The sequence below is a fragment of the Oncorhynchus clarkii genome, chromosome 13, assembly GCF_045791955.1.
Source record: "Oncorhynchus clarkii lewisi isolate Uvic-CL-2024 chromosome 13, UVic_Ocla_1.0, whole genome shotgun sequence".
Taxonomy (NCBI): Eukaryota; Metazoa; Chordata; class Actinopteri; order Salmoniformes; family Salmonidae; genus Oncorhynchus; species Oncorhynchus clarkii.
In genome coordinates, this window is record NC_092159.1 from 23593776 (window position 1) to 23617115 (window position 23340).

General features: G+C 45.3%; 1 protein-coding gene across 3 annotated transcripts in view; it reads right to left on the reverse strand.

Annotated features, from left to right (window-relative positions):
• Positions 1-87: 87 nt before the first annotated feature.
• LOC139424656 ((E3-independent) E2 ubiquitin-conjugating enzyme UBE2O-like) overlaps positions 88-23340 on the reverse strand; it is a 46686-nt gene continuing 23433 nt past the window's right edge. Inside the window, exons 6-18 of one of the 3 annotated variants that reach the window (XM_071176702.1) lie at positions 22862-23012; positions 21184-21289; positions 20517-20874; positions 14288-14442; positions 12737-12849; positions 12316-12447; positions 11992-12081; positions 10757-11639; positions 10419-10555; positions 9949-10152; positions 8274-8331; positions 7058-7212; positions 88-4563 (exon numbers count right to left, since the gene is read on the reverse strand). In XM_071176702.1, coding sequence (XP_071032803.1) covers positions 3982-4563; positions 7058-7212; positions 8274-8331; positions 9949-10152; positions 10419-10555; positions 10757-11639; positions 11992-12081; positions 12316-12447; positions 12737-12849; positions 14288-14442; positions 20517-20874; positions 21184-21289; positions 22862-23012 — 3124 coding nt within the window. In that variant the 3' untranslated portion in view covers positions 88-3981. Of the gene's footprint in view, positions 4564-7057; positions 7213-8273; positions 8332-9948; positions 10153-10418; positions 10556-10756; positions 11640-11982; positions 12082-12315; positions 12448-12736; positions 12850-14287; positions 14443-20516; positions 20875-21183; positions 21290-22861; positions 23013-23340 lie in introns of all 3 variants that reach the window. The other 2 variants (XM_071176703.1, XM_071176701.1) reach the window with 2 other exon arrangements.

The window sequence follows — 23340 nt, forward strand, 5'->3', positions numbered from 1 at the left end:
AGTTGCTGTTTTGTCCTTTGAGTGAGGTCAACTGAAAACACAACTCTACTGTACAACCAAATTCAATCCACCACAAGCGACAACTTGTAACCATGGTACTGCTTGCAAAGTTTAATACATCACTTTAAAAACAAGTCTTCAAACTTAATGAAAGGAACTGTAAAAAATGACAAATCAAGAAAGAAAAACCTGCAAATGTATACTTATGTCCCAAGCGTTCTCATGACCACTTACAGAGCTCAAGTTTGTTAAATATATGCATTTATAGTATAGTCATGACTTCTGTACAGAGGGATCAGGCTAAAAATCATAAGTTTATTAGTTTACCAATACAGGCCACTGTGGAAATGTTCACATCGTACAGTCAAGTCTTGTGTCCGTTCAAGGCTTAAAGCAACATGTTACATGCTTTGGCTGGAAATCTCTCGCAGTAATGAATGTCTGAATATAAACATACACAGAAAATTGTACATAACTTCATGTGCTTGAAATCCTTCATGTTTTTTCTCGAGACCTGGCTTCACATTTTTTTTTCTGTTTTTGCAATAGTGGAGAAACAAGTGCATGAGCGAGAGAGAGATCTATGGTTGCAAACACAGGAGAAGGTTGGCGGGAACCAACCAAGGCTGCTACGCTACAAGGACTGCAGCCTAAAATGGGGAAGCAAAAGGAACATCCTTCTTACTGTACAGGAAGCAAAATAAAAAAAAGTCAAGGAGGAAGAGAAGCAATGGAAGCCTGATTGCCATGCATGGTACAGGATTTTAAATATCTTTTTTTAAGGTGGAAGGAGAAAAATAATAATTAAAAAAATCCCATTCACCTATTCTTTTCTTCTTTACAATAATCAGTTTGTCTCACGCTTTGCACTCAATCATTTACAAATGGCATTTTGTACTGTTTCACACACTCATAAACACTAAGCATTTAGCGTCTTTGTTCAAGCAAAAAGACGAGCCAACGCCCTCATTTTCAGTTCACCGGTAAGCACAAGGGGAATGGACCAACAGAATATCTGGCAAAAAACAAGAGCATAATATATTTCAGATGGATGTCATGGATGTAAACAACGACGGTTCAAATAACCAAGGAAGCACTATCAGAACTAGCCCAGTTCCAGATCTGTTTGTGCATTCTTGCCAACTCGGCAAAGACCGCACAAACAGATTTGGGACCAGGCTGTATAAGAACCAGATGGCGTTAAATCGCTGCACTTTCTTTCACAGTACTCCTTTTAACACTTTATCCTAAATCTGTTTGTGCTTTAAAATCAACTACTAGCCAAAGGAGTTGGTCAAAGAACATACAGGTCTGGGACCAGGCTTCTTTCATTCTTCGGCGAACACAATGAATGGAAACACTTACTCCTGGTGGCCATACAGAGAAAAGTTCCCTGTGTTAATAAATAGAACACAACCATTTTTCAAGCAAGTATAAACAAACTGGCAATAATTTAAAGAAACATAAAAGTAATATCACAAAGTACAAGCATGACTATGCCAGAGGCCATGTTGTCAAAAGTGCATCATTCACCCTTTGAACTGGGGAAATGAAAGAACGGGATACCACTCCAATCTTGGGGACAAACAGTGACACTCCATCATGCTCAAGGCAAAGGGCAAGAACAAAACCAAATACAAGCTCCTCAAAATCTTCTGCATCCACACTCAATCTCTGTCTACAAACTCCAATCAAACTCCATCCCCAAACAAACCGCAGTTGAGAGTAACACTGGAATACAGAGGCTGAAGCTGTGTAACTTGACCATTCAACTTGTGGGCTGAAGTTGCCATTGTCAAAGCAGATCTGGGATCAGTTATTTTGTTTCATTTATTATTCATTTTATACATTTTTCCTACCTCCGAATTGTTAAATTAAGCACAAGTCCAGGGAAAACCGACCCCAGATCTGATGTTAGAGGGCCGACCTCAGAACACTGGAATGGGGTGAATGTAGTGGGTATCAGGCGGGGGTAACAAGCAGCTCTGTACATAGGGTCTGATAATATACTAAGAAGAACAATTCAAGTAAGGCAACATGTTGAGATGAGAGAAGACTCATTTAGTGATGGAATGGATAGCGTTTTTTAAAACTCGTGTCAAGTTCACGGTTGTGGCTCCCGCTTCTAGTAGTAGCCCAATGAGTGAGCAGAAGAGAGGATTGTGGGATAGCTCTGGAGGACCATTGTGAACGACCAGCCTTTAAGTGACTCTAAAGGGTCAATGACAGCTGCAAGGAAGGAAAAACATTACTACCTTGAACATGGAGAAGGTTAAGACAACGTAATAATTCCACGGAGAAGTGGTAGAAAATAAAAACGTTCATCGGACCAGCGCCAGACAGAAAATGAACGGAAGTGAATGTCAGCAGTACAGAAAGTTAGCCATCAAGGGTGGAAATAAAACACAACCGTTGTGAATTTCAGCTAACTACTCAACAAACACACAGGATAATTGTTTTACTGTCATTCTATTCATTTAAACTTTTTTTTCAAATGATCTACAGTCACTTCACTTCATTTCCTGACCGCTGGTCACGTTTTCAATGCCAATCCTGTCGAATCAGCAGCTGCGCTGGTCCAATGAATGTGTTTATTTTCAAACGTGGTTCTTAAACTGTGCATTTTCAACCTAGCCTTGATCCCTTGTAGAAGGAAAAAAAAATATGTCAAGTTGAGTCTTAAGAGCGACTTGGGTGACATAACTAAAAAAAAAAAAAAGTCTGTACAGTGTCAGAAAGTTATCAAGTCTTAGAATGGAAACTTTCTACAGTCAAAGATATTAAAGAGCTCATTTGACCTCACCTAGAGGTAAGGTCATATAGTTCTGTGTCACTCCTCTATTCTAGAGCCAAGTCTCTGCTCAGGGTATATACCATAGGGCCTAATAGTGTATATAACATCCAGAAGTAGTGATTAGTATGTAAACTTGTCACTCAAGTGTTTCTGCAACGACATGTTTTGGTGCGAGCGATTGGCGAGGAAACCAACAAGGACATAGCAGAGTGAAGCGGTTGTAGGTGGGCAGTTAATAACATTCAGATTGGGGGTGTGTCTCTAAAGTCGAGAAAGAGCGAGAGGAGAAGGGCAAAAAGCAAACAACCAGCAACATCCACATTAAAAAGAAACTCAATACGTCAGCGTGTCAAAAGGTGCCCAGACCTGCCGAGATTGTCTGTTGATTGGAGAGTGCAGGGTGGTAACAGGGCACAGGAGCAGTGCTAAGGGTTGCCGCCAGGGTTAAAGGAGCCAGGCATACTGGGAAATGTAGTTCAGAGAAAACCCAGCTTTGAGAATCTGTCCAGGTTGACCCTGCAGATTCCAGGACGCCATGGCCACTGTAACAGTCTCCGTTTAGTTTAGATCCAATTAACACGGCGGAGTAATATTTTAATTTGTGCTAAGAAATTGAATTTGTGGCGGCAATTCACAAATAATGTCTCTTCAGGTACTTCCACTTCCCCTTACAGTAACTATAGACGATGCAATCAATGGCACTTTTTCTTTCTTTTTCTTATTTTTTTAAATCAAACCAGCTCTGCATCTCTCCTCCTCTCCTTCCTCGTCCGTCAGGGCCTAGGAGGGTCCACGAGGGGCAGACGTGTGGCGCTGCCTTCCAGTCGAGGCTCTCGCTCCTTGTCTGTGTGTGCATGAGAGCTCAGAGGGTCCAATATGGAGGGAGGGAGCTTATGGTCCGTGGCTTAGATCCCCATAAGACACTCCCACTCCTCTCCCTTCACATCTGGCCTCTGTCTGGCCCCTGGACACTGATGGAAAAATCCACATACACCCAGTTAACTTCTAGTGGTCTGAGGAAGGGGAGGAGGGGGCAAGAGTGCACTAGATAGATGGCTGAGGGGCAGGGGCACTGGGCAGCAGTTGGGCAAGGGGGAACAGAGCGTACGGGGGGCTATTTGGGAAATCATTGGGGGCACAGTGCAGCTTTTGGAGTGTGGGCTTTGAGGTGGTAGGCGTTGGGGGAGTCACTTGTCCTCTATGTGGTCGGGGATGGGGGTGGCGGCCAGGGCGGCCCGGTACTGCAGCAGCACACTGCGCACGCTCTTCACAAAGCCCTTGGAGAGAGGAAAGAGGGGGAAGCCAATGTCCGGGTAGCCGCTCCGCTCGGGGAGGAAGCTCCGGTAGCTCTTCCTGCGCTTCTTTGGTCGCACCGCCGGCTGGCTGCCGCCCGCAGAGTCCGAGGTGGCCCCCCTAACAGACCCGGAGACCACCACGCTCGCCCCGGCCACCTCACTGGCCAAGACGGCGCCGTCGCAGTCCAAGTTCTGGCTGAGCTCCTGCTGGGAGGCGGCGGTGGTGGAGAGGCTCAGGCCAGAGTCCTCCAGCTCTTCATCCCCGGTGCCCTGGGGCTTGTTGGGGGTGCTGTGGGCCAGAAGATCCAAGGGGAGCGTCTCGTCTAGAGGCCCCACTGAGGGAGGCCTGTCCCGGGATGGCCTTGGCGGAGGTCCCCTCTCGGCTAGCTCGTGGAGCTCCAGCCAGGCCTCCAGGCGGTGCACCAGGCGCCAGCCGCTAGAGGTGAAGTGCTGCCGGATCTCCTGCTGGAACACCTGTTTGGAAACAGACAAAAGATAAATCATTATGGCTCAATATTCCCATGATCTGAATCATAACCTATAAGAATAATTTATTAAACTTCTACAAGGCTTTTCAAAGAATCTCGAAGCGCTTCAAGAGCAAAAACAAACAAGCAATATATCATGACAGGTCAACCAATAGGGGCCAAGTCTTTAGTCTGAAGATGGAGAGGGTCGGTTCACAGCTTGAGTGGAGGGATGGTGATGGAGGGTCTTTTAGCCACTGGACCTCTTCCACTTTGTGTTGCACCCACTAGGTTGATACCTCAGCAGCACTGGGCGCCAAAAACTCACCACACAGAGTTAAGAATAGTAGCCAGTCTTCCTCACGACCAACCCTCTGCCTCAGCACAGCTGTATGCCTCCATCTCCCATTCCTATTGAGCGTCAGGCAACTCCTCAAATTATGTTCAAAAGATCATGAACTGGCAGCCGGGTGAAAAAAAAAGCTGGTAACTTCCAGACGCATTTTCCCCAATAAAAACACACGGCAGCTAGCTAGCTAGCCAAAAAGAGTTAACCTGCAAATTCGTGCCTCAAAAACACAAGATATGAAAAAAAAAAAAAAAAACATAAATATGTACAATATTTACAGACCTCTACCGCAGCACCATGACAACCACCCAACTACACTGCTCAAAAAAATAAAAGGGACACTAAAATAACACATCCTAGATCTGAATGAATGAAATATTCTTATTAAATACTTTTTTCTTTACATAGTTGAATGTGCTGACAACAAAATCACAAAAAAATGATCAATGGAAATCAAATTTATCAACCCATGGAGGTCTGGATTTGGAGTCACAGTCAAAATTAAAGTGGAAAACCACACTACAGGCTGAACCAACTTTGATGTAATGTCCGTAAAACAAGTCTAAGTAGTGTGTGTGGCCTCCACGTGCCTGTATGACCTCCCTACAACGCCTGGGCATGCTCCTGACGAGGTGGCGGATGGTCTCCTGATGAATCTCCTCCCAGACCTGGACTAAAGCATCCGCCAACTCCTGGACAGTCTGTGGTGCAATGTGGCTTTGGTGGATGGAGCGAGACATGATGTCCCAGATGTGCTCAATTGGATTCAGGTCTGGGGAACGGGCGGGCCAGTCCATAGCATCAATGCCTTCCTCTTGCAGGGACTGCTGACAGACTCCAGCCACATGAGGTCTAGCATTGTCTTGCATTAGGAGGAACCCAGGGCCAACCGCACCAGCATATGGTATCACAAGGGGTCTGAGGATCTCATCTCGGTACCTAATGGCAGTCAGGCTACCTCTGGCGAGCACATGGAGGCCTGTGCGGCCCCCAAAGAAATGCCACCCCACACCATGACTGACTGACCGGTCATGCTGGAGGATGTTGCAGGCAGCAGAACTTTCTCCACGGCGTCTACAGACTCACACTAACGCACACTACATGTGCTCAGTGTGAACCTGCTTTCATCTGTGAAGAGCACAGGGCGCCAGTGACGAATTTGCCAATCTTGGTGTTCTCTGGCAAATGCCAAACGTCCTGCACGGTGTTGGGCTGTAAGCACAACCCCCACCTGTGGACGTCGGGCCCTCATACCACCCTCATGGAGTCTGTTTCTGACCTTTTGAGCAGACACATGCACATTTGTGGCCTGCTGGAGGTCATTTTGCAGGGCTCTGGCAGTGCTCCTGCTCCTCCTTGCACAAAGGCGGAGGTAGCGGTCCTGCTGCTGGGTTGTTGCCCTCCTACGGCCTCCTCCACATCTCCTGATGTACTGGCCTGTCTCCTGGTAGCGCCTCTATGCTCTAGACACTACGCTGACAGACACAGCAAACCTTCTTGCCACAGCTCTCATTGATGTGCCATCCTGGATGAGCTGCACTACCTGAGCCACTTGTGTGGGTTGTAGACTCATGCGTCTCATGCTACCACTAGAGTGAAAGCACCGCCAGCATTCAAAAGTGACCAAAACATCAGCCAGGAAGCATAGGAACTGAGAAGTGGTCTGTGGTCGCCACCTGCAGAACCACTCCTTTATTGGGGGTGTCTTGCTAATTGCCGATAATTTCCACCCGTTGTCTATTCCATTTGCACAACAACATGTGAAATTTATTGTCAATCAGTGTTGCTTCCTAGGTGGACAGTTTGATTTCACAGAAGTGTGATTGACTTGGAGTTACATTGTGTTGTTTAAGTGTTCCCTTTATTTTTTTGAGCAGTGTATAACTATCCATCACCACCTGCCATTTGTCCCCAACTCATCCAGTAATAAGAAACGTTTTCTTAAATCTTCCGAAAATTGAAATGCGTCTTTGGCACTTTGACTTACAGGTTAAATTTGTACAGCAACTATCAGCACACAAAAACCGTCCATATGTTTTTGGGGAGAACTTTCACTGCATTTTGTATTCACACAAATACAACCAAATCATATACGAAAATCTACACAGAAACAGATTGACTCTAGGTAAATCAGATCAGACTGTATCCCGACCTCTATGGGTGTCTGCAGCAGCTGGGTCATGGACTGCACCGTCTTGATGAGAGTCATCTCGTTGTAGCAGCGACTGTTCTCATAGCCCTCCTGCAGGCCCCGGTCGCTGTCGAAACCTGCCTCATTGTAGTAGGGCTCGTTGACCAGGATCAGGCCTGGGAGAGACACACACACACACACACTCTTTAGATTATTCTAGACACACAAGGAAGTAGTAAAAAAAGGCCCGGTGCAGTCAAAAACAGGATTGTCCTGCATTTTATATACAGCAACTATACAAATGTCCATAACAAGACGGACCAGGTGAAAGCTATGATCGCTTAATGACGTCACTTTGTTAAATCCACTTCCAAAACAGTGTAGACGAAGGGGAGGAGACAGGTTAAAGAAGGAATTCTAAGCCTTGACACATGGATTGTGGATGTGTTCCGTTCAGAGGGTGAATGGGCAAGACAAACGATTGAAGTGCCTTTGAACAGGGTATGGTACTAGGTGCCATGCATCCCGGTAAATTAGGTAATAGACCAATAAGAGAATTCCAAACCTCTGCCAATAACAGCTAGTTTTTCCCTCCCCACTCAGACCAATTCCAGACAGTCCGAGCGAAAATCTTGCTCAAGAAATTGCTATTTGCTAAGAAGCTATTTGTTTCCTTTTTGACCATTTTAATTTAAAACAAAACACAGTAAGGTACTTAATTGTTAACCAGAAATTATTTGATATTGAGATAAAAACAACAAAGGACCCAAATACCTTAGAAATCAAAGACATTCACACATTAACTCTTCATTCTAGTGTACTTAAAGACTCAAACTTTGGTTAACCACAAACACCTTTGACAACTCAAATGTATTTAGCCTTTCGTGGATTAACCTGAATAAGCCTATCAGCATAGTTTGAGATAGCTGCAAATCCTATAATTGTCTCCTAAATCCTGAGGTGAAAATTACTGATAGGAAGGTGAGGCAGTTAAACCACAACGGTCTTGTCAGAGGGTGATGTGTGTGACACTCACTGTAGCCGAAGCAGACATGAGCAAATGAACGGCATGAATAAAACATACACTTCTGTTGCAGGGAAGACAACGGGGGGGGGGCTAAAGGACCCAAACCTGACTGGTAATGAGAAATTCTGGACGAGGTGGGGGGGGGGGGGGGGGGTGAATCAATACTGCGTGAGACTAAGAATAGGTCTAGTGAGATCAGTTTAGACTTGCCTTGGATGGAGATAAGCACTTGCAGCAGGCTAGACTTGCTGGTCCACCTCTCTGTACCCTGAGGATTGATAAACAGGAAAGACAGTGTGAGGCACATTTTATACAAGCAGCTCATGTTCAAAATAATATTTTTTTTAAAGACAAAAGGGAAGGTAATGGGTGGTCTAAGAACAGTCAGAGGGAAGGTAATGGGTAGTCTAAGAACAGTCAGAGGGAAGGTAATGGGTGGTCTAAGAACAGTCAGAGGGAAGGTAATGGGTGGTCTAAGAACAGTCAAGGGGAAGGTAATGGGTGGTCTAAGAACAGTCAAGGGGAAGGTAATGGGTGGTCTAAGAACAGTCAGAGGGAAGGTAATGGGTGGTCTAATAACAGTCAATGGGAAGGTGGTCTAATAACAGTCAAGGGGAAGGTAATGGGTGGTCTAATAACAGTCAATGGGATGGTAATGGGTGGTTGTTACTGTAATTTAATTATGCCAATGTGCTTTCATTAAATGAAAACCCTTAATCTATTTTATGAGAATTTTTAAGATTCTTGTTTGCATAAAATAGACCAGTCTTTCAATAATAGGTAACATAATTTATTCTCTGAGCGCGCTGCTACTTAACCACGAGCAACAGTTTATATACAGATCATGACGTCATTTCATTGCTTTTACAGAATCCCCTCCTCTTGACCGGGACAAAGTGAGGTGAAAAGTTCCTTCTAACTTACTAACACACTCCCAGGTAACTTTTGACCCCTCAACATTATCGATCACCACTGAGCTGACAGTTCTAATTAACAGAAAACCTAGGAATGCACTCACTGTCTTATCTAAAAACCCCAGAGCTAAGTTTCTGTAGGTTCAACCATAGGCTAACGACCTTATCTGTTTTCAGTCCACAACCCATTAGTTTCTTCCTAGTTGAAATGGTGTTCATTAACTTTAATTACTCCTTGTCCGTGTCTCACAATCCCTTCTTATGAACTCATATTGTTAATCAGATATAATAAAACAGAGAATAAGTTTTACTTAGTTACAGTTCCATTTAAAATGATTTGTTCAGTCATTTAATCATAATTTTACCAACAGTGGTCTAAGAACAGTCTAGGGGAAGGTAATGGGGTGGTCTAATAACAGTCAAAGGGAAGGTAATGGGTGGTCTAATAACAGTCAATGGGAAGGTAATGGGTGGTCTAATAACAGTCTAGGGGAAGGTAATGGGTGGTCTAATAACAGTCTAGGGGAAGGTAATGGGTGGTCTAATAACAGTCTAGGGGAAGGTAATGGGTGGTCTAATAACAGTCTAGGGGAAGGTAATGGGTGGTCTAATAACAGTCAAAGGTAATGGGTGGTCTAATAACAGTCAAATGGAAGGTAATGGGTGGTCTAATAACAGTCAAAGGGAAGGTAATGGGTGGTCTAGTAACAGTCTAGGGGAAGGTAATGGGTGGTCTAAGTATTTGACCTTGATAGTTTGTGTGTGTGTATTGGTATCGATATGTAGGCTGTGTGCCTTTTTATTGTTGTAGTTCTATCCTTGATGTTCTGTATTATGTCATGTTTCATGTTTTGTGTGGGCCCCGGGAAGAGTAGCTGCTCCTTTTGCAATCGCTAATGGGGATCCTAATAAAAAAGCAAAAATACCAAGCATCACACTTTTTTCGTGAGGGATTAAAGGTCTACTTTTACCTTGCCGATCCAGGTGCCCAGCAGGCTGACGCAGACCTTGCCGTTGTCGTAGAGGTTGGGGTTGAGGCGCCCGCTGCACTGTGACAGGTAGCGGAAGAGGGGCGGCACCGACGGGTAAATGTTTGGCAGCTGGATGTCGAAGAGGAACAGGCCGTCCTCGTAAGGGGTGCGCGTGGGCCCCTTGATCAGAGCTGAGAACAGGTCCTGTGAAGAGAGAGGGACGGGGTGAAGAGAGACGAGAATAGCACATGTTCACTATCATCCTCAGAGTTATCATCACTTATCTTCAGAAATAACAGCATGAAGAGATTTTAAGTCGAGGGTTTAATGAGTGCAGAGAAACTGGCAGCTCAAAACCGGAGTCACTTTAGCCACTGAGGAGTGGTCTGATGCAATTTAATACTTGACTGTAATCGACTACATTCGGATCACTTCCAAATGTCTCTCTTCTCAGGTGTCGGTGAGCATACCATGCGGTCCTCGAAGGTTTTGACCATGATGCCGTCGGGCAGCGAGGTGGCCAGCAGAGCCATCTCCTTCCTCACGGTGCTGAAAAACTTCTTGGCCTCGGCCGGCTGGAACTCCATCTTCTTAAAGGTGTGGGTGTCTGGCAGGAGTCAGATAAATGTTGTGGTATTTAGTGAGTATTTGAAAAGGCCATTTTAAGTAATGGACCAGTGCATTTAAAATGTTCAAAGAGGGTATTTTTGGGGGTATTGAATTCTTCTCCCTGTACTACTAGATTAGTGGATGTCTCAGTAACAAAGACAAACAATGACAAGCTAAAAGTGCAGTATTGCGTCCTCACCTGGTGACCACTCCAGCACAGAGAACACCTCTCCCTTGGCACTGGTGAAGGTGACTCCGGGCTTTCCACCACTCTGTTGGCACAGAACAGGCGTATCGCTGGGCCACTCTGGCGCCGCGCCTGGAGTCTTCGCCGCCGCTGCCTCCTCCTGGGGCCTTTCTTCGCCCCCTCTTTCCCCTCCCTCCGTACTCCCACCTCCTCCTGCCCCACCCTCCACCACTGCCTCCATCCGCTCCTCCTCCACGATGGCCACATTGTCCAGGGTCTTCCTCAGGTTCTCCTGGAGCTTCTTGATGTCATCCAGGAAGCGCTTCTCCTTGGTGGGTTTCTCTGGCGTGATGGCAGTGGCGGCGTTGGCGTTAGTCCCGTTGGCGGCGGGCACAGCACCGGACGTGGGCGAGGTAGGCGAGCCGCCGGTCCATAGCTGCTCTACCGTCATGTTCTTCAGGCTCTCCAGGATCTTCAGGGCCTCTTTGAGCTCACGGAAGCCCCGCGGCGTGCTCTCTTTCCCGGGGAGCTTCTCCGCTGCATCACCCCCTCCTGCTCCAGGGGTGGTTCCTCCAGCACCGGTGCCTGGGCTGACTATAGCCCCAGCTCCCTCCAAGTCCTCTGAGGAGTTAGGTGGCTTGGTGGGGGTGGTGGCCCCTGCTATGCCGCCCTCCTTTGGGGGGATGATGAAGGGGCTGGAGCCGGTGGGGGTGGCGGCCGGGGTGGTGGTGTCGTCGTTGGCAGGGTGCTGGTCGTCCTCGTTGGTGGTCAGGCCGTTGTCAGTCTCCCAGCTGTCGCTCTCGTCCTCCCACTCCTCCGTGGACAGGCCACTGCTGCTCTCCTCCACAGAGTCATAGTCAGTCTCTTCGATCTCAGACTCCACGTTATACAGGTGCTAGATTGAGGGGGGGGTAGAGAAAAACAAAATCACAGCGTTTATACGCAATCATTAATCATTGCTAACATTCATTAAGTGCTTTTTTGTGTCAATATCAAAATGTCGTTATAGAATAACATTTTTAAAAGGGCAGCATGCTATCTGCAACACACATTCAGATTGAAAAGATAATTAGCATGAACACAATTAGCATGAACAGAAACCTGAGCAAGGTACAGCAGTAGCACACTTCATTGACATAGTGAACACAAGCCAACAGAACCTTAACAGAAACTAACAAAGCCACCGATCAGCGACCACTACAACTACCGCATGTGAGGGACAGAAAGACTACAATTACCATGAGTACCTGTGGTAGGACGATGGTAATGGAGTTGTCGGCCCACACCACCTCCACCTTGCTGCTCACATCCACTCTGAAGACCTGACCTACTGACGTCTGGACAAGTCAAAAAAAAAAAGATGAAAAAACAGTATGTGAAAATACTCTTTCTACACGATAGTACCGTACTGGATGATATTTCCTTTCAGAGCACGCTTTTAGTAACTATGGTGGATCTGTAACCAGGCCAAAGCATCTGTACAACGTGGACCGGCAAAGAACACTCCAAGAGCTACGGGGAAAACTACTAACATGTCAACAACCAAAATGAAAGACATTTTTTGAACGTACATCGTTCTCGCACTCCGTATTCCGCCCGTTCTCAGAGTTCCCTATCCTGATGACGATATCAGTGGTACGGAAGTGGAAGTCTGGGTGGTCGGCGATGTCGTACACACTAACATCCTCCTCTTCTCCTGTGACCTAAACAAACAAAACCACCATCCATTACTGACACCATGCAGCTCAAATGACACTAGAAGCCACCCTGTATAGTGCACTGTTTTTGAGCAGAGCAATAGGACCATGGGGCTATTGCTTTGGCCCAAAGTAGCGCACGATATGTGGAATAGGCTCAATTGGAAGAGTCATTTCTGATTTGCCCAAATTCAACTTCTATAGAGCTATTAATGGAATACATTTTAAAAAAAATTAAAAAAGGTTGTGGTTCCCCCGGCGACACAAGCCGACCCACAATGCCCAGCAGACTGACCTCCACGTCGTCGCTGGAGGCGTTGAGTTTGATCCACTTCACAGCACACGTCCTGCCTTTGTGGTCGCCCGACTGGATGACCCCGTACACGCCCGGGTCCGTAGGAGCTTGGGCTGTGTGACCACACAGAGAGAGACAGACAGACACACATACAGAGAGACAGACACACACACAAAGACAGAGCTGAAGTTTACTCTCTGACCTGAGGCACAAAAGTTTCACCAAGGACACCAAGTAAGAAAGCCAACCTGATAAATAGCTCCCTCGTTGCATAGCTACAATAGTAATTTACAACATTAGCAAAGTCTAATGCATTTCTGGTCAATTTGAAGTTATTTTAAATGGACCCAAAAAATAAGTGTTTTTCTTTCAAAAACAAGGACATTTCTAAGTGACCCCAAACTTTTGAATGGTAGTGTACATTTTTTGCTAAACCGCTTATAAAAGCTGATAGTAGTAGAAATGTAGTGAGAAATGTTAGCAAAAAAATGTAATAAACTGAAATATCACATTTGCGTAAGTATTCAGACCCTTTAAAAACAGTACTTTGTTGAAGCACCTTCGGCAGCGACTAAAGCTTAAGTCTTTTTGGGTATGACGCAACAAGTACATTTAGAGGCTTTTCCCGAAGCCACTCCTGCGTTGTCTTGGCTGTGTGCTTAGAGTCATTATCCTGTTGGAAGGTGAACCTTCCAGTCTGAGGAACTGAGTCCTCTGGAGCAGGTTTTCATCAAGGATCTCTCTGTACTTTGCTCCTTTTATCTTTGCCTCGATCCTGACCAGTCTATGTGCCTGGCGCTAAAAAACATCCTCACTGCATGATGCTGCCACCACACTTCACTGTAGGGATGGTGCCAGGTTCCCTCCAGATGTGACGCTGGGCATTCAGGCCAACAAGTTCAACCTTCGTTTCATCAGACCAGAGAATCTAGTTTCTCATGGTCAGAGTCTTTAGGTGCCTTTTGGCAAACTCCAAAAGAACGGAACAAAGTACAAAGAGATCCTTGATGAAAACCTGCACCAGAGCGCTCAGGACCTCAGACTGGGGTGAAGGTTCACCTTCTAACATGACAACGCAGGACAGGCTTCAGGACAAGCCTCAATGTCCTTAAGTGGCCCAGCCAGAGCCTGAAAATACCTGTGCAGCAACGCTCCCCATCCAACCTGACAGAGCTTGAGAGGATCTGCAGAGAAGAAATGGGAGAAACTCTGCAAATACAGGTGTGCCAAGCTTGTAGCATCATACCCAAGAAGAATCGAGGCTGCAATCGCTGCCAAAGGTGCTTCAACAAAAGTAAATTCTGAAAAAAAGTCTGAATAATTATGGAAACGTGATATTTCAGTTGAATGTTTTATACATTTGCAAAAATGTCTAAAAACCTGTTCTTGCTTTGCCATTATGGGGTAGTGTGTGTGGATTGATAAGGGGGGGAAACTATTTAATCAATTTTAGAATAAGGCTGTAACGTAACAAAATGTGGAAAAAGTTGGATTAATTTCCAAATGCACTGTACAAGGCCTGAAGGCGAGTGAAGTGCGCTAGCTACTTACGTCGTTTGTCGACAACAAAGTCTCCGGGGCAAAACTCATGGTTGTCGAGGTGCTGGATGGGGATGAGGTCATTGGAGCGGATGAGGGTCTCCATACGGCCGTCCTTCCAGAGGACGTCGGCCGAGGTCTTGGTGGACACCACTTCTACTGCCACCCTGACGATAAAAAACAGGGAGATGGCAGATATTAGAACCAGTGACTAAGTAACTAATACTGGAATTTGTGTCTTCACCGACAAGGCTCAACTATTTCAGCAAGAAGTTCTGGTTAAGAGTGGAAAATGCCTACACGTTAAAGAATGGAATGTTAAACTGACTCAGCCATATGCGCAGCAGCAGAGCGAATCAAAGATATCGCAGGGTGGGGGAGCCTGATCTCCTCTGCCACGGTTTCCCTCCATCCATAATATAAACTTAGCAAAAAAAAGAAATGTCTTCTCACTGTCAACTGCGTTTATTTTCAGCAAACTTAACATGTGTAAACTTCTGACTTAAACTGTATTTAAACCTTAGAAATTGTCAGTATTTGTCTGAAATTTAATCCTAGTAAAACTTCCCTGTTTTAGGTAAATTAGGATCACCACTTTATTTGAAGATTGTGAAATGTCAGAATAATAGTAGAGAGAATGATTAATTTCAGCTTTTATTTCTTTCATCACATTCCCAGTGGGTCAGACGTTTACATGCACTCAATTAGTATTTGGTAGCATTGCCTTTAAATAGGGTGAAATAGCTCCGGACAGAGCTGGTGTAACTGAGTCAGGTTTGTAGGCCTCCTTGCTCGCACACGCTTTAAGTTCTGCCCACAACTTTTCTATGGGATTGAGGTCAGGGCTTTGTGATGGCCACTCCAATACCTTGACTTTGTTGTCCTTAAGCCATTTTTCCACAACTTTGTTTGCAAGTATGCTTGGGGTCATTGTCCATTTGGAAGACCCAAATTTTCCTTCCTCATGAAGACATTATTATCTGAAGTGCACCAGCCCCTCCTGCAGCAAAGCACCCCCACAACATGATGCTGCCACCCCCGTGCTTCACGGTTGGGATGGTGTTCTTTGACTTGCAAGGCTCCCCCTTTTCCTCCAAACATAAAGTTGGTCATTATGGCCAAACAGTTCTATTTTTGTTTCATCAGACCAGAGGACATTTCTCCAAAAAGTACGATCTTTCTCCCAATGTGCAGTTGCAAATCGTAGTCTGGCTTTTTTTATTGCGGTTTTAGATCAGTGGCTTCTTCCTTGCTAAACAGCCTTTCAGGTTGTTGATATAAGACAAATTTTTCTGTGGCTATAGATAAGTTTGTACACGTTTCCTCCAGCATCTTCACAAGGTCCTTTGCCGTTGTTCTGGGATTGATTTGCACTTTTTGCACCAAAGTACATTCATCTCTAGGAGACAGAACACGTCTCCTTCCTGAGCGGTATGACGGCTGCTTGGACCCATGGTGTTTATACTTGCGTACTATTGTTTGTACAGATGAACATGGTACCTTCAGGCGTTTGTCTGTAAACAATTGTTGGAAAAATTACTTGTGTCACGCACACAGTAGATGTTCTAACCGACTTGCAAAAACTATAGTTTCTTAACAAGAAATTTGAATGACTCCAACCTAAGTGTATGTAAACTTTCGAGTACAACTGTATTTCTATGATCATAACAAGATTCAACAACTGAGACAAACTGAACAAGTTCCACAGACGTGTGACTAACAGGGGGGGTTCAAAATCAAAAGTAACAGTATCTGGTGTAGCCACCAGCTGCATTAAGTACTGCAGTGCATCTCCTCCTCATGGACTGCACCAGATTTGCCAGTTCTTGCTGTGAGATGTTAGTCCACTCTTCCACCAAGGCATCTGCAAGTTCCCGGACATTTCTGGGGGGAATGGGCCTAGTCCTCACCCTCCGATCCAACAGGTCGGGGCGGCAGGGTAGCCCAGCGGTTAGAGTATTGGACAAGTAACCGAAAGGTTGCGAGTTCAAATCCCAGAGCTGACATGGTACAAATCTGTCGTTCTGCCCCTGAACAAGAATTTGTTCTTAACTGACTTGCCGATTTAAATAAAAGGTCAAATAAATAAATAAATAAAGGTCCCAGACCTGATCAATGGGATTGAGATCCGGGCTCGTCGCTGGCCATGGCAGAACACTGACATTCCTGTCTTGCAGGAAATCACGCACAGAACGAGCAGTATGGCTGGTGACATTGTCATGTCAGGATGAGCCTGCAGGAAGGGTACCACATGAGGGAGGAAGGAGGATGTCTTCCCTGTAACGCAAAGCGTTGAGATTGTTGTCATTGCAGGCAATCTCAGTCTGATGATGCTGTGACACATGGCCCCAGACCTCGGTGTAACGCTCTTTCCTTTGAAAATAAACACGAATCCGACCATCAACCCTGGTGAGACAAAACTGTGGCTCGTCAGTGAAGAGCACTTTTTGCCAGTCCTGTCTGGTCCAGCGACAGTGGGTTTGTGCCCACCTGCCTTACAACAGGCCTACAAGCCCTCAGTCCAGCCTCTCACAGCCTATTGCGGACAGTCATCAGCACTGATGGAGGGATTGTGCATTCCTGGTGCAACTCGGGCAGTTGTTGTTGCCATCCTGTACCTGTCCTGCAGGTGTGATGTTCGGCTGTACCGATCCTGTGCAGGTGTTGTTACATGTGGGCTGCCACTGAGGACGATCAGTTGCCCACCCAGTCTCCCTGTAGTGCCGTCTTAGGCGTCTCACAGTACGGACATTGCAATTTATTGCCCTGGCACATCTGCAGTCCTCATGCCTCCTTGCAGCATGCCTAAGGCACAGTCACGCAGATGAGCAGGGACCCTGGGCATGTTTCTTTTGGAGTTTTTCAGAGTCAGTAGAAAGGCATCTTTAGTGTCCTAAATTTTCATTACTGTGACCTTAATTGCCTACTGTCTGTAAGCTGTTCGTGACTGTTCCACAGGTGCATGTTCATTAATTGTTTATGGTTGATTGAACAAGCATGGGAAATAGTGTTTAAACTAGAGGTCGACCGATTATGATTTTTCAACGCCGATACCGATACCGATTATTGGAGGACCCAAAAAAAGCCGATACCGATTAAATCTGCCATTTTTTATTTGTAATAATGACCATTACAACAATACTGAATGAACACTTATTTTAACTCAATATAATACATCAATAAAATCAATCTAGCCTCAAATAAATAATGAAATAATGCAAAAACAAAGTGTTGGAGATGAAAGTAAAAGTGCAATATGTGCTATGTAAGAAAGCTAACGTTTCAGTTCCTTGCACAGAACATGAGAACATATAAAAGCTGGTGGTTCCTTTTAACATGAGTCTTCAACATTCCCAGGTAAGAAGTTTTAGGTTGTAGTTATTATAGGAATTATAGGACTATTTCCCTCTATACCATTATACCAGTATAGCTTTCCGTCCCGCTCCTTGCTCCTACCTGGCCTCGAACCAGCAACACAACGACAACAGCCACCATCGAAGCAGCGTTACCCATGCAGAGAAAGGGGAACAACTACTGGAAGGCTCAGAGTGAGTGACATTTGAAATGCTATTAGCGAGTGCTAACTAGCTAGACATTTCACTTTGGTTACACCAGCCTCATCTCGGGAGTTGATAGGCTTGAAGTCATAAACAGCGCAATGCTTTGACGCACAACGAAGAGCTGCTGGCAAAACGCACGAAAGTGCTGTTTGAATGAATGTTTACGCGCCTGCTTCTGCCTACTGTGGCTCAGTCAGATACTTAGATACTTGTATGCTTGTATGCTCAGTCAGATTATATGCAACGCAGGACACGCTAGATAATATCTAGTAATATCATCAACCATGTGTAGTTAACTAGTGATTATGATTGATAGTTTTTTTTATAAGATAAGTTTAATGCTAGCTAGCAACTTACTGCATTCGCGTAACAGGCAGTCTCCTTGTGGAGTGGAACGAGAGAGAGGCAGGTCGTTATTGCGTTGGACTAGTTAACTGTAAGGTTGCAAGATTGGATCCCCCAAGCTGACAAGGTGAAAATCTGTCGTTCTGCCCCTGAACAAGGCAGTTAAACCCACCGTTCCTAGGCCGTCATTGAAAATAAGAATGTGTTAACTGACTTTCCTAGCTAAATAAAGGTAAAACATTTTTTATTATATATATTTTTTAATAATAATAAATCGCCGCCCAAAAATTTCCGATTGTTATGAAAACTTGAAATCGGCCCTAATTAAAATCGGCCATTCCGATTAATCGTTCGACCTCTAGTTTAAACCCGAATCATCTTTGAAAGACAGGGTCCTGAAAAAGGGACGTTTATTTATTTTTTGCTGAGTTTACGTCTCATGTTGTGTCTTTTCTTGAAATCAATCTCTCCTCTACCTCAATTCAATCCCCCACTAGAATTCAGACACTTTCCCCCTGCTCTGCCTCTTAACTTCAGTCACTACCTCCCCCTTGCCATTTTATTCCCCCCATCAATCTTCCTCTCGCTCGCTCGCTCTCCCTCCCGATACTCAATCTCAGCTTTTTTCTCCCCCTTGATCTCCCTAGCTCTCTGACCCTCTGTCTCCCTCTCCATCACCCTTTCCCCCTTCACTCTCTCCATCTGTCTCTTTCAATCAGAGGACCTGGATGTTATCTGGGCACACCTAAGCACATGCTACATGATTTATCAGCTGCCAGCTATATTTAACCACCAGATCTGATCTACAAGGCAGTTTAAAAGGAGGGAAAATCACAGCCTTAGGCAGCATCTGAAATAGCATCATATATGTATAATGCACTACTTTTAACCAAGGATCTGGTCAAAATTAGTACACTATATAAGGAAGGGGGTGCCATTAATATAAGGAAGGGGGTGCCATTAATATAAGGAAGGGGGTGCCATTTCAGATGTGCAGCCTTGGAATCCTTGCCGTGTTCGAATGGCGCCTGGTAGAATTTAAAAGTACTTGAATTCTGCAATGTCTTGAGAAAAGGTTACATTGACCCAAACTTCAACCTATTTGGAAACGTCCAACTAATGGTGCAGAGCTAGGTCTAATTGTGGGTACCGGTGTGATTTTTATAACAGAGGAACTTAACTATTGGGTTTTTAGTCAAAGGACCACAAGGAGAGCAAGTGCGGTTGAGAGCGTATTTATTTTCACGTCGCAACAATAATAATTAGGTTGATGCTAGTATAACCTTTGGATTGTTATTTGTACTAGATTCAAATTGGTACTAGGAAAAGTACTGGATTGGCACTAGATTAGTACTATATTAGACTATGGAGTGGTACTAGTACTGGATTGGTGGTAGACTGGTTCAAGATTTGAAGACAAGGCCAGGTCACACCGTCACTGGCAGCATCCACACAGCCTAATAACAACCACGGTCATTAGTGGACATCTGCTCCGGGAAATCAGCCTGAAATCGATCCCCGTAGGTAGTAACAAGCCATCAGAAAGTCCGTAAGGAAGAGAGGACATTTTCTGGGAGACAAGATGTTGGATCGATGAACACTGGTCTTGTTCGGCTGGGTGTAAGGGTGTAAGTGTAGGCTGGGTGTAGGGTGTAAGTTGATCGGCTCTGTGTGTAAGCGTCCCAAGTGGAAGTGGCACCCTATTCCCTATACAGTGCTCTATTTTTGACAAAAGTAGTGTACTACATAGGGAGTAGGGTGCCATTTAGGCCAGAGAGAGGCTGTACCCGAAGACAGAGGATAATGATGTGATTGTGTATCATCTGTACAGGGGTGGGCGGCATCAGAAGCTGGGAGAGGCACAATGTGCCCTTGAGCAAGGCACTTCACCCTCATTTTCTCCAGGGGCGCCGTACTACTATGGCTGACCATGTAAAACAACACTTTTCACTGCACCTATCCGGTGAATGTGACAAAAAATAAAAGTGACACTGGGTTCAAGGACGCAGAATTTTTGCCAGCGGGAAGCTGAATTCTTGCCAGCAAGCTATTGATCATCCTTTACACGTGCCAAGGAGAAAAGGAGATGGCCAGGGAGGGACCATCTCCTGAATGGAGAGAGAGAAAAAGGGAGGGAGGGCGCAAGAGAGGGAGGAATAGCAGAAGTTCAGAAAGGGAGGGCGTGAGGGAGGGATAGAAGGCAGAGGATTTAAATGTGGCCTAGGCTCTGACTTAGCATGCTACATTTGTAGCCATTTCTATACAATTGTAGTCTGCTACATTTAGTCACATAGCATTCCATGAATACAAACGGATTTGATTGATAACTGGCTCACCTGTCGCCGGGCTTGAACTCGCGGGAGAACTTGGTCCTCTTCTTCTTGTGCTTCCTCTTCAGGTTGCGGATGGACAGAGGGATGCTCTTCTTCCTGTTCAGGCCCCCCAGACCGCCGCTCTGCGACGACGCCGTGCTGCTGGCCGACGACGTCAGCGACAAGGTGTCATCAGTGTCCTCCGCCCCCGCCTCGTCATCTGCGTCCTGCTCCGCTGGCTCGGGCCATGGGTCAGAGGAGTGAGGAGCGCACAGGGTCAAGGGCTGGAGGGCGTGGTTGGGGCCGTTGTTGGGGTGGTGAGGGCGGGGGAGGGCGGTGTGGTCAGTGGAGTCTGGGTGGGTGTTGTCAGGCTTGAGGTCACCTGGGTGTGAGGGGGGAGAGGACACGGGTGATGGTCGTTGAGTTGGTTTTACATGTATAATTGATTAGTGGTATAAGCAGTGACTTGGAACTGAGCAAAGCATAAAGAATAGATTTTAATTGTGGGGCGAACTACCCTGCACAAGGTGTGCAGTTATCAGATGGCCAGTTATCAGGTGTAGACTGTATGGAGCTAAAATTATTCTACAATTGGAGTTTGTGCTCGTCATCTGTTTAAGTGAGGATATCTGCCAAAAAATGACAAGGCAACATTTCTGATGACCAGACATAAATCAAAATCAGCATGTACCGTAAAAGCTGTCCGTCTTGTCGGTGGAGTGCTGGTTTGCTCCTTGTGTCTCTGCACTCTCACTGGTCTTCTTCCCTAACGACTCCTTCTTGAACATTCTTTTCAACTGCAGGAAGGACATTGTCATAGGACACAGATAATACGAACCATGGCAAACACAGCTGTTAGTGCATGCAACGAGGGAAGAAAGTTGGATACATGGAGTATCTCTGCAAAGAGAGGCAACATTGTTACCAACTGTTCCACACAAAAATGGGGACAGGCACGCACAATACCAGTCAATAGTTTGGACACCTACTCATTCAAGGGTGTTTATTTTTACAATTTCCTACATTGTAGAATAGTGAAGACCTCAAAACTATGAAATAACACATGGAATCATGTAGTAACCAATTTTTTTTAAAGTGTTCAAATCAAAATATATTTTACATTTGAGATTCTTCACTTCCCTTTGATGACAGCTTTGCACACTCTTGGTGCTCTCAAAACCAGCTTCACCTGGAATGCTTTTCCAACAGTCTTGAAGGAGTTCCCACATATGCTGAGCACTTGTTGGCTGCTTTTCACTCTGCGGTCCAACTCATACCAAACCATCTCAATTGGGATGAGGTCAGGTGAGCTGATGCAGCACTCCATCACTCTCATTCTTGGTAAAATACCTCTTACACAGCCTGGAAGTGTGTTTGGTAATTGGCCTGTTAAAAAAACAAATCGTCCCACTAAGCGCAAACCAGATGGGATGGCATACCGCTGCAGAATGCCGTGGTATCCATGCTGGTTAAGTGTGCCTTGAATTCTAAATAAATCAGAGACAGTGTCAACAGCAAAGCAAAGCACCCCCACACCACCTCCTCCATGCTTCACGGTGGGAACCACACATGCAGAGATCCTCCGTTCACCTACTCTGCGTCTCACAAAGACACAGCAGTTGGAACCAAAAATCTCACATTTGGACAGACCAAAAGGACAGATTTTCACCGATCTAATGTCCATTGCTCGTGTTTCTTGGTCCAAGCAAGTCTCTTATTGGTGTCCTTTAGTAGTGGTTTCTTTTCAGTAATTCGGCCATGAAGGTCTTATTCACAGTCTCCGTTACTTGAACTGAAGTATTTATTTGGGCTGCAATCTGAGGTGCAGTTAACTAATGAACTTATCCTCTGGGTCTTCCTTTCCTGTGGCGGTCCTCATGAGAGCCAGTTTCATCATAGCGCTTGATGGTTTTTGCGACTGCACTTGAAGAAACTTTCAAAGTTCTTGAAATGTTCCAGATTGACTTACTTTCATGTCTTAAAGTAACAGACTGTCGTTTCAACCTTGGTATTTTACCAAATAGGGCTATCTTCTGTATACCACCCCTACCTTGTCACAAAACAACTGATTGGCTCAAGGCACACCTCATGAAGCTGTTTGGGGAGAATGCCACGAGTGTGCAACGCTGTCATCAAGGCAAAGGATGGCTACTTTGAATCTCAAATATATTTTAATTTGTTTAACATGTTTTTGGTTACAACACGATTCCATGTGTTATTTCATAGTTTTGATGTCGTCACTATTATTCTACAATGTAGAAAATAGTTAAAATAAAGAAAAACCCATGAATTAGTAGGTGTGTCTGGACTTTTGACTGGTACTGTATATATAGAAACATTTCCTCTCCATTTCCTTCTCACTCACACACCTTCCTGGCTACGGGGTCCTCTGGGAGTCCGGGGGCCCCGTCGGGCCACTCACAGGTGATGTGTGTGGTGTCTCCCTTGGCTGGGAACACGTACAGGGCCCTCTCCCCCAGCTGCCTCTGGGTGTGGTCGTAGTAGCCCAGACGCTTCACTCTGGATCAGAACACACGTATGGGGGGAGTGTGTTAATAGAAGGGTCATTGAAGCAAAATAATGGGTGTGTGCTGGGGATGAGCATCTTTCCATCTAGATACATGTGCTACATTATACACATTCATTACTTCTATTAGCCCATACAAATGCATTGAATAACAGATTCACTACATGGAACAAAAAAAAGTCTGTCCTATAGCAGAAATAAGAAATATGAGGAAACATGTACTTGTTTTTACATGCATTTAACCCCTTATTTTTGGCACCTAACAGTCTAAGTCCTGTCCAAGCCGTAAAAGTGACAAATTGTATTTGGCCTTACTGCTAT